We start from the raw sequence: 20,393 nt of genomic DNA on the forward strand, positions 1-20,393 counted from the left end.
AGGGTAATGTATTGCTGTATTTTGCCGGAAATGGTGCAGTGTGCACTGTACAATTTGTAAATTCAATGACACAAATTGTGACTAAAAGTCTTGTTCAGTGTTTTGAAGCAGTGGTGCTTGCCAGATGACACCATTGTGATCACCTCAATGCTTTGTTATTAATTTTAGATTGTGTTTTATCTGACATACAGCCTGCTTGCATCTGCTAAATGTTAGTAAATGTATGTTGTGGATACAAATCTTTGTCAAAAAATCAGATTATTTATGAATCCATTACAGCTATTAAATTGTACTTTAAGATTGTATCTGTCAGGCATCTGTAAACCTAGAGCATTATCACTGAGCAGAATGAAACAAAATGGATCATTAGCACAAAACCAGGAGGCTGATATATAGCATGTGTGCAAGACTTCTGCAGCTGTAGGCTGTATTTTTACAGAATTTTACTTGTGGATCAATTGATAGTGTTAATCGTTTTGATGAAGATGTACTCAAATAGTTATGATTTATTTGCTGAACTTGTTTCTAGGCTGTAAAATAGAACATCATAACTTAAAAAACCCCAGCAAACATAAAGTATGCACCCCAGAGTGCTGAGGCAGAATGTATTGACAGCTTAATGTGTGATAATGAGAGCCTGGTGATGCATATTAACAGCTTCTGGACCAACCAGCCTGAAAATTAAGAAAAAATAATAATAGCAAAGAAAATGTGGAGATTATTGCAAACAAGGCTAATTCCTATACATGAACTGAACAGTATTCCTCACAATGCTAAACTTCGGTAGTGATTTGATACCTGTAATGAGAAAATTATTGCTTTTTTAAAAAAAAATCTTACTGATCTTTGTTTTAGTTTTAAAAATTAAACAAAAAGGTACCAACAATATAAGAGATGTGTTTTAACATTTGGCACACATTAAATGTTCTTTACCCACAGTCTCAATTTAGAAACATTTACAAAATGCAGACCATTCCCATGTGCCAAATTCAGTTAAAATAAAATCAATATTTCTGCCTGGTAAATCTCTCAAAGCCCTATGTGCTGTTGCAGCACTTTACATGTGACACAGAGAATTTCTTTAACAGGTATTATCGTTTGATCAGATGCATCTGTAGGATGTTCTGTACAGAACGTTACATGAACAGAGACTCTAATCTAAGTTAGCACACTGTCTGAGCAGATTACAGCCTTGTGCACAACAGGGCTCTGGGCAGCACTGTGCCAGTCGGGTATGAGGATGCTGGCATTGCATGGTGCCGACACAAGCCAGGGCACAGTATGGATTTTTACAAAAATCATGAAAACAATGTGGCACGATTTCATAACAGTGACAGAACAATGCAGCACGGTGCAGACGTCATGGAAACGAGGTAATTACCAAGTGTGTGTGCGCATGAGTGTGTCTGTGTGTTTTCTTTCAAACTCACGTCCATATTTTTCAATATTATTATTATTATTATTATTATTATTATTATTATTATTATTAATAATAATAATAATAATAATAATAATAATAATAATAATAATAATAATAATAATAATAAATGTATTGTTGTTATTATTGCTACTAGTAGTAGTTGTATGTAATAGCATTCATTCACTGATATTCAAATGAAACAGTAGTACAACACAGACTTTAATTTTATTTTTATTCTGCCCTGGCTTTTCTTCGCCTGCCTTTTCACATGTTACCGCCTTGTTTCCGCCCCTTCAAAATGTCACAAATACCGGCTGGGGATTGGTCAACAGCTTTTTTTCATGTTTCTTTCGGCGGTCCCTCCTACTCCTGCGAAACTTCTCTCCGCCCATTTCGAGGATTGGAAATGGCTAGTTTTGGTTTCGTGACAAAGAAAATGCGATATGGAAGCTAGTGATATTATGTCATAAACGTTCTTTCGCAAGAGCGATCAGGGTTTGATTTGGTCCGGCCATATGTCTTAATCCTAAAATTCTTGGTGATGCAAAACTTTTGGCCATAGCTGCACTGTTACCTTTATTATTCTCCTTAATATGAGAATAATAAAGTAATAATAATAAAGTAGCTTAATTGAGCATTTGAATCCTAATAGCAAGTCATTACCATTTACATGGATGCAAAATATACCACTATGGTGTTGCTAGATATTACATTTTATACCACTCATGCGTCTACATTTCCAGGAGCTATTTTTGTGTTATGTCATAAAAAGTAAGTGGCCAGATCTTTTTTTTTTTGTTTGTTTTTGTTTGAAATACTAGAGCAGAATAACACTCTGTTACAAAGCACAATGTGTATCATTTAAAACAAACAGTTTACAAAACCTTGATATTCACAAAATACAAAATACTGGTATTTTTAAATGATGAATTAAAAAAGATTTTACAAAACACTTCCAGCTCACCAGTTGGAAGAAACAAGCTCCGTACTTTCTTGTTAAAATGATTACATTACCGTACAGTACGTTCAAATCTGGATGAACACAGTATTCATTTGTGGCATAAACAGAATAGGAAAAACTATATATATACAGTGCCTTGCGAAAATATTCGGCCCCCTTGAACTTTGCGACCTTTTGCCACATTTCAGGCTTCAAACATAAAGATATGAAACTGTAATTTTTTGTGAAGAATCAACAACAAGTGGGACACAATCATGAAGTGGAACGAAATTTATTGGATATTTCAAACTTTTTTAACAAATAAAAAACTGAAAAATTGGGCGTGCAAAATTATTCAGCCCCTTTACTTTCAGTGCAGCAAACTCTCTCCAGAAGTTCAGTGAGGATCTCTGAATGATCCAATGTTGACCTAAATGACTAATGATGATAAATAGAATCCACCTGTGTGTAATCAAGTCTCCGTATAAATGCACCTGCACTGTGATAGTCTCAGAGGTCCGTTTAAAGCGCAGAGAGCATCATGAAGAACAAGGAACACACCAGGCAGGTCCGAGATACTGTTGTGGAGAAGTTTAAAGCCGGATTTGGATACAAAAAGATTTCCCAAGCTTTAAACATCCCAAGGAGCACTGTGCAAGCGATAATATTGAAATGGAAGGAGTATCAGACCACTGCAAATCTACCAAGACCTGGCCGTCCCTCTAAACTTTCAGCTCATACAAGGAGAAGACTGATCAGAGATGCAGCCAAGAGGCCCATGATCACTCTGGATGAACTGCAGAGATCTACAGCTGAGGTGGGAGACTCTGTCCATAGGACAACAATCAGTCGTATACTGCACAAATCTGGCCTTTATGGAAGAGTGGCAAGAAGAAAGCCATTTCTTAAAGATATTCATAAAAAGTGTCGTTTACAGTTTGCCACAAGCCACCTGGGAGACACACCAAACATGTGGAAGAAGGTGCTCTGGTCAGATGAAACCAAAATCGAACTTTTTGGCAACAATGCAAAACGTTATGTTTGGCGTAAAAGCAACACAGCTCATCACCCTGAACACACCATCCCCACTGTCAAACATGGTGGTGGCAGCATCATGGTTTGGGCCTGCTTTTCTTCAGCAGGGACAGGGAAGATGGTTAAAATTGATGGGAAGATGGATGGAGCCAAATACAGGACCATTCTGGAAGAAAACCTGATGGAGTCTGCAAAAGACCTGAGACTGGGACAGAGATTTGTCTTCCAACAAGACAATGATCCAAAACATAAAGCAAAATCTACAATGGAATGGTTCACAAATAAACATATCCAGGTGTTAGAATGGCCAAGTCAAAGTCCAGACCTGAATCCAATCGAGAATCTGTGGAAAGAACTGAAAACTGCTGTTCACAAATGCTCTCCATCCAACCTCACTGAGCTCGAGCTGTTTTGCAAGGAGGAATGGGCAAAAATTTCAGTCTCTCGATGTGCAAAACTGATAGAGACATACCCCAAGCGACTTACAGCTGTAATCGCAGCAAAAGGTGGCGCTACAAAGTATTAACTTAAGGGGGCTGAATAATTTTGCACGCCCAATTTTTCAGTTTTTTATTTGTTAAAAAAGTTTGAAATATCCAATAAATTTCGTTCCACTTCATGATTGTGTCCCACTTGTTGTTGATTCTTCACAAAAAATTACAGTTTCATATCTTTATGTTTGAAGCCTGAAATGTGGCAAAAGGTCGCAAAGTTCAAGGGGGCCGAATACTTTCGCAAGGCACTGTATATATATATATTACAACATGCTCTTATAGATATGTCATGACCAACCATGACATTCGGGCAGTGAGTGGCGACTTAATTTATGTCATGATTATTCTCTATTTTGCTTTATTTCGTGGAACTCTTTGAACAGGAATCAGCCAGTAATATAATCTCTCTGATTTAAAGCCCTAATTCAATGAACTGAAAATGATTGCAATGTCTTATCTTTATTTTTATGGAGTTACTATATGTGATATATGCAGACATGTTGTATATTTATTTATTTATTTATTTTGTTGTAATCTGCCAAATCCTGTTGTATATATGCAACCTACTTCATAAAAGCCCATGGAGACTAAAGATGACACCTGTAATCTTCCTGCAAGCAGACCTGTATGGTGCCTGATTTTGTAATAAGTAGGTTTTTTTGAGTTCTTAAGAGACAGCTGGTGGTACAGTGATAAAATAGTCACTGATAAACCTACTGTTGGGAAAACAGGAAAAGAAACTGTGGTGTGCTATTTTGTTTTGCTATAATTAACAATAAGTTTTAAAAAATATTTAGAAAATTGTCTTTTTATTTCCTGGCATCTCATTGGCTAGGACCCTTGGCAGGGGGGCTACAGTAACTTTGTATAAAGTACCAGGAAATAAAAAGTACCAACATAACTGCCTTTTCAGCTGGACAGATATCCTTGCGCCAAATATCAGGAATACAAATAAATAAAACTTCTCTGCTCAAGTTTTAAACCACAAAATTAGTTTCTGTCTTTTTTTTTGGGTATTGGGAAATACCGGTCTTTCCAGGGGCTCATTGTGGGTGCTCCGGTATTGCCCATTACCACCCACCCTGTCGGGTCTTATAGCTTACATATTTTTATATTACCATACTGTATGTCCCAAATGTATTTTATATTTTAACTAGCCGCGACTATATTGAGTGGTGAGTTTAAACTATATTCAAAGTTAACTAGAAAGGTTAATGCTGTGTTCTGTCATCCACAGTGATTAATCTATTGAGTGTTTTTACTGCAGTTAATTCAATACACATTCACCACAGCAATCTATCTGTATGCCTTAGCAGTGTGCTTCACTGTCGGAGAAAAAAGAAAATCACACGGAAGAAATGAAATCCATGAAAGATTCTATTTACATTACATTTTGTTGGAAAACTGATTAGATAGCCACAAGGCAGCAGACTAGGTTCCCAGGCTGCAGCAAGAATACATTTGTCACAGACAGCATTAGCATTATAACGCTCAGCTGTATGTGCCGAAGTGATCATTCTTAAGGAAGGAATGTGTCTGGCTAATTTGATTATCCAAGAAGTTTAACTCAAGAATAACTTCTTATGAAAGAAATGATTTGAGAAAACTGTACAAAAGTTTGGCGAAAACAGTGGTATGGGCATATTCTTTATCACAAATAAATACAAAATATTTAATTGTTCCATTTTTTTCCAGAACATGAAAGCACCCAGCATGCAGCTTTCTCTTTATTGATGATAACAATAATTTTTCATTTTGTAAGAAATCTTTTTTTTCTTTCTACTTTAGTTTGTTGTACATGTTCCCATGTCTGTGATTTTAAAGGAATGCCTTTAAAGTATCCTTGTAAATAACATTTTTTTTCACATGGTATCTAGAGCATAAGTGGTATTTTCAAATAAAAATCTTGCTTTTAATAAGGCGAATAAAGGGGACATGCCCATTGTTTTTTCTTTTGAAGTCTTCAATTAGTTGCAGATGAATGGTTTAGAGTTGAATGGATCAATGACAGGTACCTTCTCAGATAATTAGAAGCTCATTATTCGAGGAACGCTAGCCATTTGTTAAGAGAGAGTAACCAACGGATAGTTGTTCAAAACTGGTACCTTTCTTTCCTGATAGCTCTGAGCTAGTCCAGGTTGCACTGCATGGCATTTTTAGCTAATTGTGTTCAATCCCAACAGAAACTGTCAGACTCCTTGACTCTTCGCCATGACAGACTGGGCAGACCTGGCGTCGATTGCTATTGTCAGCATGACAGCGAAGCAGCTGTTCTACAGCTCCAGTTTCCAATCAATGAGGTAGGAGTGTTGTTCGAATATTCAGACACATGCTTCAATTGTTATAGACACTGAATGACCTGCATAACACAAACCCTGTTTGGTGCTACTGTTATATTTCGTGACATCACACCATTTCAGGGTTAAGGACATTTTTGTTTGTGATATGCAAATCCTTCGGTTTATAGTAACTCCAACCCTCTTTTGCAGGTTTGTGTTAATCATATATGATACATTTAAAGGAAAGCCCCCCTAGCTCTCCAAATCTCTATATCATCATAACTTTTTAAGGTGTTAAAGGACCCAGATTAAAAATCACATAATGCTTTTATATTACATTTTAGCCAAAATGGTTTCATTATGACAATTTCTATTTCTTAAGGAAATTAACATAAAATGTGTCAAAAATGTATATAAAAATATAATGCTTTTTTTTTTTAATTTAAATTAATATTTTAATGTTTGGTTGAAACTAAATGACTATGTGAGGAAGGAGCTTTTTTTTCTTTTGACGTTAATTAAAGACTGTGTGGTCCAGTGGTTAAAGAAAAGGGCTTGTAACCAGGCGGTCCCCAGTTCAAATCCCACCACAGCCACTGATGCATTATGTAACCCTGAGCAAATCACTTAACCTCCTTGTGCTCTGTCTTTTGGGTGAGACATAGTTGTAAGTGACTCTGCAGCCGATGTGTAGTTCACACACCCTAGTCTCTGTAAGTTGCCTTGGATAAAGGCGTCTGCTAAATAAACAAATAATAATGAAGAGGCCTGCTTATGCAGTTATGAAAGCTTTTGTTTATTGGTCTCATAAAATGTCTACAATGTTTTTCTTTCATTTAAGTTAAAAAAAATCATTATAACCTTCTCCTTTTGGTACTGCTTAACTAGTATTATTATTTTGATGAGGGGATTAATCACAGGATGTTTTGGCAACAGCTTTTAGTGACAGTGACAGAAGTTATTACAACACTAATTAAAATGATCTTGATAAATATGCAATATCTCTAAGCAATTACAAAGTCATTATATTGTATACATGTACACTGCACATATAATTAGTCTGAAAAACCTGCCATACGTAATGATGATCTATTGAAATGTAATTATTATAAATAATCTGAACATATAAACTTGATGCACCAGATGTGTCTGTCCGACAACCCCCCCCCCCCCCCAAACACAACTGCAGATTATGTACATGATTTCAAAGTGTACATGAATAACAGCTACTGTACACCCCGGGACTACCATTCACAATCGATTTACAATGGATTGTTCGTCAGCCTCAAAGGATTCAAAATAATGTGTAAACCAGTTTGGCAGGAAAGACTGTATTTGCCATTCATGTTTATTTGACAGCCTTGTAGTCATGTATTCTACAACCACATTAACACACATATCAGTTTTTTTTTATTTTTATCCATGTACTACAAGCTATCTGAATGAAAAAAAAACACTTAGCAACAAATACAGCAACCATGTCCAAATCGTGTACCTTTCCGTTGAAAAGATTTGATGCTTTTACCAATGGTCTAATGTGTGAAAATGCATTAACTTAAACTTTGGTGCATCTGTACTCTTTGAGTAGGTCAAGCATACCGGTTTGTATGCTTTCATTATAAAAAGTATTGGTTAAGTTTATAAATGTGCTATACAACAATATAAGTAAAGCATCTTAGTGAATGAATATTTATTTTGAATGTTACTGAAGTAGCTATTCTTTTGGGATTTAAATGTGTCATTGGCTTTCATTTGGCTAATCTTTCAAGTAGTATGATAGATGTCTACAGATGGAAATCCAAGTATGTAAGATTTTTAACAGAATAAAACCAGCATTATATATAAGGGTGTGGATGCCTTGTGGTTGACAGCTGAATAAAGCTCTTCTTTTAACAATTTAAAAAATAAGTATGATAGGTGTATACACAGTATACATACATACATCTATACATTGAAAATGAATTGCTCAATAAATAGATTATTCACCCTAGTTTCCATATTTTTATTAAACAGTCAAGTTTCCCTCTACCCTCCTGTAGGAGGTATTCCAAAATTAATATATAGCATTATATTTTTAACATCAAATTCTTCACTTCTTGGGAAGCATCACTTGCTATAAATGCCATTGATTCTGTGTGAAGGATGGATAAAGGTCTTCAGGTTCTCCAATAGTTCTTGTATTCTCAGTCTTCTTTCTGGTGAAAGGGTATCTGGACCCAAATTACATCATCCTGGTTGACTCCTTTGAAAAGTGGTACCCATTGGCACAAACAGGAGGTGCTGTGCTGTACTGCATTAATATTATTTTAAGTAGCTGTAGATAAGGAATACAGTAGCTGAGTGTTGATTTTCAACATAATGTAAAGGAGGGAGCTATAGAAATGTGAGATATATCTTGTTTGGCATCCCAATCCATCATGCAGGGTATGTTGATATGTTTTTGTTTCAGATGCTTTGCACAGGATTGATTATGTTTTCTCATTTAGTGTCAAGTATGGACTGCTTCACATGGGTCTTCTTTGACCTGTTCACATATCCAAAGCTATATGCACTAGACATTCATCTGGCAGCTGCACGTCAAATTCGTCATGTCTCTTTATTCAAGGTCCAAGGTCCAAATGAAGGGGTCATCAAGTGGACCCTCCCATCTTTCAACCTCCTATTCTCCTCCCTTGAAACATTGGCTGGATGAAAAAGCCATTAGTGTAACATCAAAATTAAATCTTCAAAGGTGTTTGCTGCTCTATCATTCTTAAAGCATTCCTCTTTCAACGAAGGTGATTTCATAAGAGACATTGTCCATCAGTCAGTTTCGTCCCATTTCCCTATTAAACGTAGAAGGCAAGATTTTCTTCAGCATTATTGCTCAGAGATTGTTAGCTCACCTATTAAAGAACTGCTTCATTGACACTTCAATACAAAAAGCGGGCATTCCAGGTTTCCCAGGTTGCTTAGAACACATCAATGTGATCTGGCAACAAATTCAATCAGCTAAAAAGGAGAGGAAGGAGCTCCATGTGACATTCCTGGATTTGGCTAATGCATATGGTTCAGTGCCACATGAACTACTTTGGGCAGCATTTGATTTTTTCAGTGTACCGATGACAATAACAAATTTAGTGAAAGCCTATTTTGGAGATTTGCAATTCAGTTTTTCAACTTCAGAATTCAGCACTACATGGCAATGCCTAGAGGTTGGAATAATGGCAGGATGCACCATTTCTCCACTGGCTTTTACCATGGCAATGGAAGTAATCATTAGGGCATCAAAATGGGTAGTAGGAGGAGAGCGCATGGCTTCTGGAATGCGACTACCACCAATTCGAGCATACATGGATGACATGACAACCATGACTACAACAGTAGCCTGCACTAATCGATTATTGGGCAAATTAACCAATAACATTGAATGGGCACGAATGCAATTCAAGCCCACTGAATCAAGGAGCATCTCTATAATTAAAGGCAAAGTAGTAGATAAAACATTCTTCATTAATGGTGAGGCAATACCAACAGTGTCTGAGAAGCCAGTGAAGAGTCTTGGGAGATGGTACGACGGGGATCTAAAGGACACAGTTCGTGTGGGAGTTAGACAACAAGCAGTGGAAGGGTTGAAGAGCATAGACAGCTGCGCTCTACCAGGTAAACTAAAACTCTAGTGCTTTTAGTTTGGTCTACTGCCGAGGTTGCTGTGGCCACTGACTGTGTACGAGGTTTCTTTGACAACAGTAGAGAAGCTGGAAGCTTTAATCGGTTCATACATCAGGAAATGGTTGGGAGTTCCACGCTGCCTCAGCAGAGTGGGACTTTATGGTAAAGGAATACTGCAGCTACCAGTCTCTGCTCTAACCGAGGAGTTTAAGTGCGCCAAGGTCAGACTGGAAATGACATTAGTAGAGTCACGCGATAAATGCGTAAGGGATGCGGAATGGATGGAGACACATATGGATCACATTAGTTTACTGTAAAGCTACGTCTTAGTTGGTGCTTATCTTGGCGAGAGCCGAGTTCAAATCAGCATGAAGTTTTAACATCTACTCTTGTGTAATGGAAATCATGGTGTGTATATATATATAGATATAGATATATATATATATTAAAAGACTTGAATAAAAAAACAACCTCTGATTGGTTAAACAGCATCACATGACCGTGCTGGATAAATAGCGTATACGGATGGCTTGAATACTAATGAGTCGCTTCACACTGTATAAATCAGCACGCACCACTACATTCTAAATTCCATGGGAAACTGCCATTTTATTTGTTAATTATAAAACCACTGCTACAAAATGAGTGACATTCCACCAGTTTCCCTTAATATATTTGGGGATTAAACACCAAAGAACTGGAACAGCACCAACAGCATTCTGAGGAGATATTATGCCAGCGCAAGAAGTTCAACTGATACCAGTATTCAGTCTCCAGTTTTTTTAATGCTGAGAGCTGGGATAAATAGATATTTTAATGGTAGACATTTTAATATCTCTGTTGACAGCAAGTTTAAGACCAGCAATAATGTGTTCCTGTCAGTCATGAAAACCTTCAGAACAGCCGGTAAAGACAAGGCCAAACATCACCACCCCCTTTACCGACCTGGATTTGAAGCACCTGCGGGAATCTGAAGCCCTTTCACCGACACCACTGTCGGATTGGTACACAAGGTCTGGTTTTATCTTCAGCTTAACCTGGCACAAGGAAACTGGACATCGATCTAAAAGCAGTGCTAAGCTACTGGATTCCAATGCTGCGAAACAGTAAGATGTTATCCTCAAACTCACCTTGGAATCTGGCTTCAGCCTCCATGAGCAGTTGCTCCACTTCCTTCCTCAGTTTAATTTGAAACTCAGCCCAGAGAAGCTACAGCTACGGCCAAATGTTTTGTATCATCTAGAATTTTAGGATTGAGACATAATTTAAAGAAAACTACGTGAACATAATTAAGATCTTTTATTTAACATAATTTAATCGAAAAAACTACAAAATGATATCACAAAAGTCTACTGGAAGCCACAATAGTAGTACAACTTGTGCTCTGTCCTCTACTTTTGAGATGCCACTTCACAAACACAATTTTCTGCTCTGTGGGTATTAAGGTTATTATATCCAATGGAAACCTGATAAAGAATATAAGGCAAAAGCACACCTTCTAATCTCTTTTTCTCTCTCTCTTTTATTTCTCCACAGGGTGCTCTTGTCACTGCATGTGCTGATGACACTCTTCACCTCTGGAACCTGCGACAAAAACGTCCAGCAATCCTCCATTCACTCAAATTCAACAGAGAGCGGTAAGGGATATAATTTAAAAATATTTAAGCACATTCAAAGCACTTGACCTTCTGTTCAATTACATGGTAGCCGGGAATTGTCTATTTGAAATACCTTTTTATTTTCCTTCTACAGGCTTCAGTCTTTTTTTAATTGACTTTTAATTCATATAGCACTGGTAAGGATAGTTTTTGTCTTTACTCTGGGGGAAACAACAACTGAAATGTATTCTTTTTCGTGAAGCAGCGCGATGAGAGTTAATGATTTTTAGTTTAAAGATATAAAAATAAACATATGGTGATGTGATATTAACACAGCACATCTTTTTGTATATCATTTCTGTGGAGTACCAATGGTTTCTATATTTTAATAGATATTTATTATACAGTACCTAGCAATTAAGGATTAAGAGTGGTAAGGAGGGTTCTTCCACAAAAGAAAAAGAAGCCAAAAGTGTTTCCTTGGATCCTGTTTTTTCAGCACACTGCAAAAACAACCACCAGCAGTCTGGTTCCCTTGTCTTCCCCAGCAGGCACGACCAAAGCTAATACAGCCTGTGTACACCTAGATGTTACTGAATTACCTTCTTCTAGTCTAAAAACGCATCGATCCCTGCCTTGCTCCTGTATAAATCCCAATCTAACACGCCGAGCAACCTCTGGTGTTCAATAAGCTAACCCTAAAGTAACCCGATAAAAAAAAAAAATACAAGAAAATAATTAAATTTAGCAAGAGCTCTTCTTGATCACCCACAAAACGATCAGGTCCAAGAGATGAAGACCAGTGTCCAAAATTACCCCTAAAATTAGACTTGCATTTTTATAAGTGTTACACCTAAGGACCACTACAATATCTCCATGGTCAAATTATGGGAATATTATTTCAATGGCTGACAAGAAGCTTATTTTTAAACCTCTTCAAAACTGTTTGTTATGACTTGTGTGGGTCCAATCAAAGCAATTAGCAACACAAGTTGGTTAGACCACTCTGACAGTTTGTTAGAAGTCAGGGAGTAGTTGGTTGGACCACTCTGACAGTTTGTTAGAGGTCAGCGAATAGTTGGTTAGACCACTCTGACAGTTTGTGAGAGGTCAGCGAGTAGTTGGTTGGACCACTCTGACAGTTTGTTAGAGGTCAGCGAGTAGTTGGTTGGACCACTCTGACAGTTTGTTAGAGGTCAGCGAGTAGTTGGTTGGACCACTCTGATAGTTTGTTAGAGGTCAGCGAGTAGTTGGTTGGATCACTCTGATAGTTTGTTAGAGGTCAGCGAGTAGTTGTAGTTGCTGTAGTTTCTAAGGTGTAAAGACGTCCCTTATTTTTAACGTTGGCCACATTATTTTAACAGTATCTGTTGCTTTAGATTCATGCTTGGATTACACTATGTAACACAATTTTTGTTCTTGGGTAGTAAGTGTTATTTCCTAATTGCTTATGCCTCAAAAGTATAGAAAATGACTATTATTACCCACAAACTTTGCTTTTGTGACCGGGACAGTGATATTTACCTATTTCCAATGAGAAAACGGGCGAATTTGTGTCTTTTCGTTCACATAAAGTCAGAATAGATAGATAGAGATTTTTTATTACAAAACAACTCTGGAAAAACATATGAATCCAAATTAACATGTATTTATACTAAAGTAATACAAAAATGACTACAAAAGATTTAGAAGTGAGTAGTTTTTTGAGATTTACGATTATACTGTAAATTACTTTCACGAATCAGCCCCCAAATGTAGTCTCCAATCATGTTCTCGTTATACTGTCCTTGGTAGCGGCGTTCAAAGTCCAGTATATCCTGGTGGAAGCACTCGCCTTGCTCCTCCGAGTACGCTCCCATGTTCTCCTTGAATTTATCAAGATGAGCATCAAGGATATGGACTTTGAGGGACATCCTACAGCCCATTGTGCCGTAGTTCTTCACCAGAGTCTCAACCAGCTCCACATAGTTTTCGGCCTTGTGATTGCCCAGGAAGCCCCGAACCACTGCGACAAAGCTGTTCCAAGCCGCTTTCTCCTTACTAGTGAGCTTCTTGGGGAATTCATTGCACTCCAGGATCTTCTTTATCTGTGGTCCGACGAAGACACCGGCTTTGACCTTTGCCTCAGACAGCATAGGGAAGAAGTCTTGAAGGTACTTGAAGGCTGCCGACTCCTTATCTAGAGCTCTGACAAATTGTTTCATAAGGCCCAATTTGATGTGCAGTGGTGGCATCAGCACCTTCCGGGGGTCCACCAGTGGCTCCCACTTGACGTTGTTCCTCCCCACAGAGAACTCGGTCCGCTGTGGCCAGTCCCGCCTGTGGTAGTGCGCCTTGGTCTTTGCTGTCCCAAAGGCAAAGATAGCAGGGAAACTTGGTAAAACCGCCTTGGAGACCCATCAGGAATGCCACCATTTTGAAGTCTCCTATGACCTCCCAGCCGTACTCATCATACTTCAAGGTGTCCAGCAAGGTCTTGATGCTGTTGTAATCCTCTTTGAGGTGCACCGAGTGAGCCAGGGGAAGAGATGGGTACTTGTTACCATTATGGAGCAGCACGGCTTTGAGGCTCCTGGATGAGCTGTCAATGAAGAGGCGCCACTCATTCTGGTTACAGGCGATTCCAATTGCCTCGAACAGACTGGTCACATTGTGGCAGAAGCAGAGCCCATCTTGACGGGTGAAGAAGCTGGAAAAAGGTTGGTGACGCTTCCTCTGATCTGCGACTTGCACACTTTCATCCAACAAGTTCCACTGCTTGAGCCTAGACGTCAAAAGCTCGGCATTGGACTTGGTGAGACCAAGATCTCTAATCAAGTCGTTGAGGTATTTTTGGTTGGGGTAGTATGGGTTTCTCTCCTCAGCTCCAACTCTGAAATTGTCATCTGGATCTACAATGTCTTCCTCGCTCTCTGACTTGCTGCTCTCTTCTAAAGACGGCTGCTCTCTCTCCGGAGGAGTGGGTACGGGGAGCTCATGGCAGTGTGGCACCGGGGCGATGGATGAAGGAAGGTCCGGATACGTGATAGCAGGTGCATTCTTGCCAGTCTGACGTTTGGAAGGGTCCACCATGCAGAAGTAGCAGTTGCTTGAGTGGTCAGTGGGTTCCCGCCAAATTCTTGGGATCGCGAACTTCATCGCTCTCTTTTCCCCTCTGTACCATCCTACAAAAATTACATTCATTTCACCCATGACTAATGTGTAAGAGATTCTCGCAACATTTTTCATATATGATACATTTTTTCAATAACATTGAAAATTGTAAAACATTTTAAAATTAAAAACTTTTACAATTTTAAAAATTTTAACAAATTTTATAACATAAAATTCCGAGCAACAATTGTCCATCTTACCTTCCAGAGTTTTTTTGCAGTGCTCGCAGGTGAAATGAGGTGCCCAGGGTTTGTCTTGATCCCCGACAGGCATGCCGAAATATGCCTTGTAGGCCTCACACATCTTAGCAGATGCTTCCACGGAGTACTTTTTCGCTCTTGTCTTGATAAATTAGCCGCAGACATAGCAAAATGCGTCTGCCAGATGTTTGCAGCCTCTTGATGCCATCTCAGAAAAATGCAGATATGTATCCACTTAGGCAGCTGGAACTAAACTGAACTGGTGGGCTTAAGGCCCCTGTATTTATACTATTATTTATATTACTGGAAAGTTCTAGAAAGTTCTAGAAGTTACTCCAAGTTTACTCAGCACTGAATCTATCTGGAATGTTCTGGAAAATAGGTAAATTTCAAAATATCACTGTCCTGGTCACAAAAGCAAAGTTTGTGGGGAATAATAGCCATTTTCTATACTTTTGAGGCATAAGCAATTAGGAAATAACACTTACTACCCAGGAACAAAAAAAAAAAAAAATTGTTACATAGTGTTATTTGACGTGACCTTCACAAAGACTGCCTCCATTCCTTCTGAATCCACAACCATCTAGTTAGTCATTCAAGTTTGACCTTCTAATTTAATCAGTGGTGCATGGAACTTGAATTTAGAGGGGAAGATTGTTGTATACCCTGACTTCATTTGTATTTTAATTATGCATGTCATTTGTAAAGTTCTAGTAATAATAATAATTAAAGAGCACTGTTTTAATTATTGTTTTCATTTAACTCAACACTGGATAAGTTACTACAATTCTAACAGTGCATCTTAATGTTGACAATCCATTTTGTTTACAAATTACTTAAACTAAATTTGGACAACTGGGAAAGACACTGTAAAGTGTAGTCTTGAATATTGTAGGAGATGCTGGAAATTGTGTAGATTAAAAAAGAAAAGTGCATAATGTATTTAAATAGTGTAACAAATATTTATACCTAAAAAGACAACCCTGGGAAGTTTAGTTTTTAGAGCATGTAGTGTATAATATACTGGTATATCATTTGGTATATAAGGTTCTACCTGTCTCCCACCATACTATTTAAAGGCCTTTTTTGTACAGAATATTCAGAGGACTTCCTGGCTACCTCTAGAGACCCCCACTGCAATGCAATAGATATATCCAAGATGATTAAACAGTAATTCCAAAACTAAGGGTTCAGTGCTTTCCCCAATCATTCTTCTAATCAGGAATTAAATTGAATTTCTTAATATAATTTCTTAAAAAATGCGAAGTTTTTTTTTTTTTTTTTTTGTGATGTAGGAGAACATATAGAGAGGGTCCAATATCAAACAACATGTATGCATGTGACATGATAGGCTATCTAGAGGCAATTTGGTGTAAAGATTCTTATTTAATGTCATGGCCTATGTATTATTCAAGAGCAGGATATACATCTTATAATGACGTCAGATGCATTTTTAACAATGTGAATGAGCCAGAATACAATTCTTTTCAAAAAGGTTATACCCCTAACAATGTTACATACATTCTAGAATTAAACAAACAAATACGACTTTAGAAACATCATTTTGAGAAGGCCTGTTCTCAATCTGAAACGGGCACACAATTTAAATGAATCAGCCACATCACAAAGTGTACGACCAATTTTACATCACACAAGAACTTTGGAGTACAGTTCTGTTTAATTTATCTATTTACTTTTTTTCTGTTCAGTTTGCTGTGCTTCCCAAGTAACCATTATTACTATGATGTCAGCCTTAATTTGAGAAGATGTACATTATTTATGCTGGTTCATGTGGAAGTGGCAGAGGTTGATACAACAGTAGCAGGCACCAGTGCTTATGTGCATACACTGCATCAAACACTGTGGCACTGTTGTGACGCATTACTTTAGTCATCATTATAATCTGCATGCAGAAAATTAGGTTGGTAATTTCTGCACTTAAGATTGGTATTAGCCGAGGGTAATAACTGTATTAAAAACTGTATTACAGATAAAATGTCATTGTCGAGTACAAATTACGTTTCTGTGTTATAAAACATCATTCAAGTGTGATGCTCAGAGTCATCTATACACACTGTATTTATAAAAAATAAAGCACTAAAATAAAATATCTGTTATATACAGAGGCTTGAAAAACCACTCAGGGTTAACAATTCAGCAGCTGTGTGTATTATGTACATACCTTAGTTCCAATTTGCAAGACCCTACCTCTTGAGATACAACTCAATTAATATACAAACACATAGAAATCTGGGTAAACTATAAAATTAGTTTATGTCCTTCCAGTTGCTTGCGGTTAATCCGATATCCAGAGGGAATGAATCTCTTATCAATACTTTGCTCTTAATTAAATTCACCAATCGCTACTATCCCAAAGCCATCAAGTCGTAAGTGCTGTGTGCAGTAAGAGATAAGAGGTGTGCTGATTGTCCGATAAAAATGTATGTCAGGTTCTTAGGGTACAATATTAATCCTAAACAGAATTATTTAGATTTCATTTGATGGTTTTAAAATGATATACAATAGTGCTTTAGATTTAACCTTCGGTTTTGATTAGTTATTATTTCTGTCATGTTTGAATTAATCCTTTTTAAGAAGACAGAGGATTACGTGTGAGTAGTATGGAGGCTTGGTGGTCCAGTGGTGTGCTGTTAACAGAAGGTTCCCGGTTCAAATCTCAATTCAGCCACTGCCTCACTGTGTGTGACCCTGAGCAAGTCCCTTAACCTCTTTGTGCTCCATCCTTTGGATGAGACGTAAAACCAAGGTCCTATTGCGAGTGACTCTGCAGCAGCAGTTGTTGATGCATAGTTCACCCCTGAGTCTCTGTGAGACTTTTGATAAAAGCATCTGCTAAATAATAATAATTAATAACAACCAAGTAGATTACAGACTAAACACACAGTGCACTAAAATTTTATATTTTTAGCAATATAATGAACTTGCTAGTTGTACCTGAAAAAATATTTCTGATAATTATATCTGCCCTATTAATTTACTCACACCCAGTGCATTAGAATTTGTTGAGCTTTCTGATTAGATGACTATTGTGAGTGCAACCAATCACAATGCAAGGAACATACTGTACATTAGGCAGGATAAAACATGTGACCACCTATAGTGAATCATATTTGTTCTTGTTTGTTCTTATGTGACTGTAACAGCACAAATTGCAATAAAAACACTCAAACATGTCTAGTTGAAGCACTGAAAGTTTATCAAAGAGACGACATTTAAATGAGAAGATATTTCCTGTTTTTAGTTAGGAAGACACTTTGTGATCTGCTGAGTTCCTTATCATGTAGGCTTTCCTAATAATTGCAATCACATTACAATCAAATGTAATCATAAACACTGTAAAATGGTTTTGTCTTTGCCATTTATTTCAAAAGCTTTCGCCGGAAGCAACTGAAATTTAAACTTTTAAGCATCAAAAGCGAGTTATCTGTATCTAATCCTAAACACTTACTTTCAAGTACCCCACTGGAATCACCTTAGTGTGATAATATGTTGCTCAGACATTTAGAAAGGCTGTTGGCTTAGGTCCCCACTGAGGGCTATGACTGACTAGCTGCAAGTTTTAAAAGGAGGAGCTGGATGTTGGTATTGTGATAATCCCATGGAAATAAGTGTCAAATACTGCTTAGTCACTGTGCTGCCAGGCTGTCAACCAGTCCCTTGTCCCCCCAACCAAACATACTTCAATAAATGAGGTTCATGAGTGCTTGTAATATGTGTGGACAAGCAGAGCTATCAATCTATCTACTTTTAGTAAAGTATTTGCCAAGTGTTTTGTGAACACCTAGATGTGATTAATTTAAAAATATTTATGCACATTCAAAGCACTTGGCCTTCTGTTCAATTACATGGTAGCCGGGAATTGTCTATTTGAAATACCTTTTATTTTCCTTCTACAGGCTTCAGTCTTTTTTTAATTGACTTCTTCTGACAATGGGAACTTTGAGTGTAGCAGTGAAGTTTCTCAGCAGCTCTTTTTGCTTCCAGCTTTTCTGCTGCAAAAAAATTGCTTCCTGTTGATTCTCAATCATTATCTTGCTTGACAGTGCTCATTAAATTATGTGCAGTCACTTTCTGAAGGTCATATTGCACCCCTCTGCCTCTCCCTTTTTTCCCTGAAATTAAAATTATGCAAATGTAATGGAAACGAGTCATGTTGCTTGTCACGCCTGAGCACTCAATATTCTTTTTGTTTGAAGGGCTGTGCTTCTCTTTGTGTGTTGCACAAAGATACACTCGCTTGCTTAGCTGCACTTTAGCGACTCGCATTATGAGGTAACCACACTTTTCCGATTCCTTGGCACATTGTCGAGGACCCAGTAGATAACTACGATTATGATTACATTAAATCACAGCTATTGCATTTATTATGGATTTAGTTATTTAGTTCTAATTAAAACTGCAGTGGGTGTCTTTAGCCTCATATTTCACCAAGAATGTCTTGTGCCATTTGTTGTCGATTAAAGGATACTTCTAATTACAGAACTACTGAGTAGGGTTCTGGCATTATATACATTATTTGGATTGTTAAAAAAAAAAAAAAGACTTGACAGGCAAACATATATATATATATATACATATATATATATATATATATATATATATATATATATATATATATATATATATATATATATATATATATATATATACAGTGCCTTGCGAAAGTATTCGGCCCCCTTGAACTTTGCGACCTTTTGCCACATTTCAGGCTTCAAACATAAAGATATGAAACTGTAATTTTTTGTGAAGAATCAACAACAAGTGGGACACAATCATGAAGTGGAACGAAATTTATTGGATATTTCAAACAAATAAAAAACTGAAAAATTGGGCGTGCAAAATTATTCAGCCCCCTTAAGTTAATACTTTGTAGCGCCACCTTTTGCTGCGATTACAGCTGTAAGTCGCTTGCGGTATGTCTCTATCAGTTTTGCACATCGAGAGACTGAAATTTTTGCCCATTCCTCCTTGCAAAACAGCTCAAGCTCAGTGAGGTTGGATGGAGAGCATTTGTGAACAGCAGTTTTCAGTTCTTTCCACAGATTCTCGATTGGATTCAGGTCTGGACTTTGACTTGGCCATTCTAACACCTGGATATGTTTATTTGTGAACCATTCCATTGTAGATTTTGCTTTATGTTTTGGATCATTGTCTTGTTGGAAGACAAATCTCCGTCCCAGTCTCAGGTCTTTTGCAGACTCCATCAGGTTTTCTTCCAGAATGGTCCTGTATTTGGCTCCATCCATCTTCCCATCAATTTTAACCATCTTCCCTGTCCCTGCTGAAGAAAAGCAGGCCCAAACCATGATGCTGCCACCACCATGTTTGACAGTGGGGATGGTGTGTTCAGGGTGATGAGCTGTGTTGCTTTTACGCCAAACATAACGTTTTGCATTGTTGCCAAAAAGTTCGATTTTGGTTTCATCTGACCAGAGCACCTTCTTCCACATGTTTGGTGTGTCTCCCAGGTGGCTTGTGGCAAACTGTAAACGACACTTTTTATGGATAACTTTAAGAAATGGCTTTCTTCTTGCCACTCTTCCATAAAGGCCAGATTTGTGCAGTATACGACTGATTGTTGTCCTATGGACAGAGTCTCCCA

The 20,393-nt window shown here is 37.6% G+C and overlaps 1 protein-coding gene across 7 annotated transcripts in view; it reads left to right on the forward strand.

Moving 5' to 3' along the window:
* Positions 1-20,393, forward strand: part of LOC117407272 (syntaxin-binding protein 5-like) — a 157,990-nt gene that overhangs the window by 70,586 nt on the left and 67,011 nt on the right. For all 7 annotated transcript variants that reach the window (XM_034012075.3, XM_034012078.3, XM_034012081.3 and 4 more), the window contains exons 3-4: positions 6,108-6,189; positions 11,356-11,456. In XM_034012075.3, coding sequence (XP_033867966.1) covers positions 6,108-6,189; positions 11,356-11,456 — 183 coding nt within the window. The remainder of the gene's footprint in view (positions 1-6,107; positions 6,190-11,355; positions 11,457-20,393) is intronic.

Source organism: Acipenser ruthenus, chromosome 8 (genome assembly GCF_902713425.1).
Source record: "Acipenser ruthenus chromosome 8, fAciRut3.2 maternal haplotype, whole genome shotgun sequence".
In the NCBI taxonomy this organism is placed as follows: Eukaryota; Metazoa; Chordata; class Actinopteri; order Acipenseriformes; family Acipenseridae; genus Acipenser; species Acipenser ruthenus.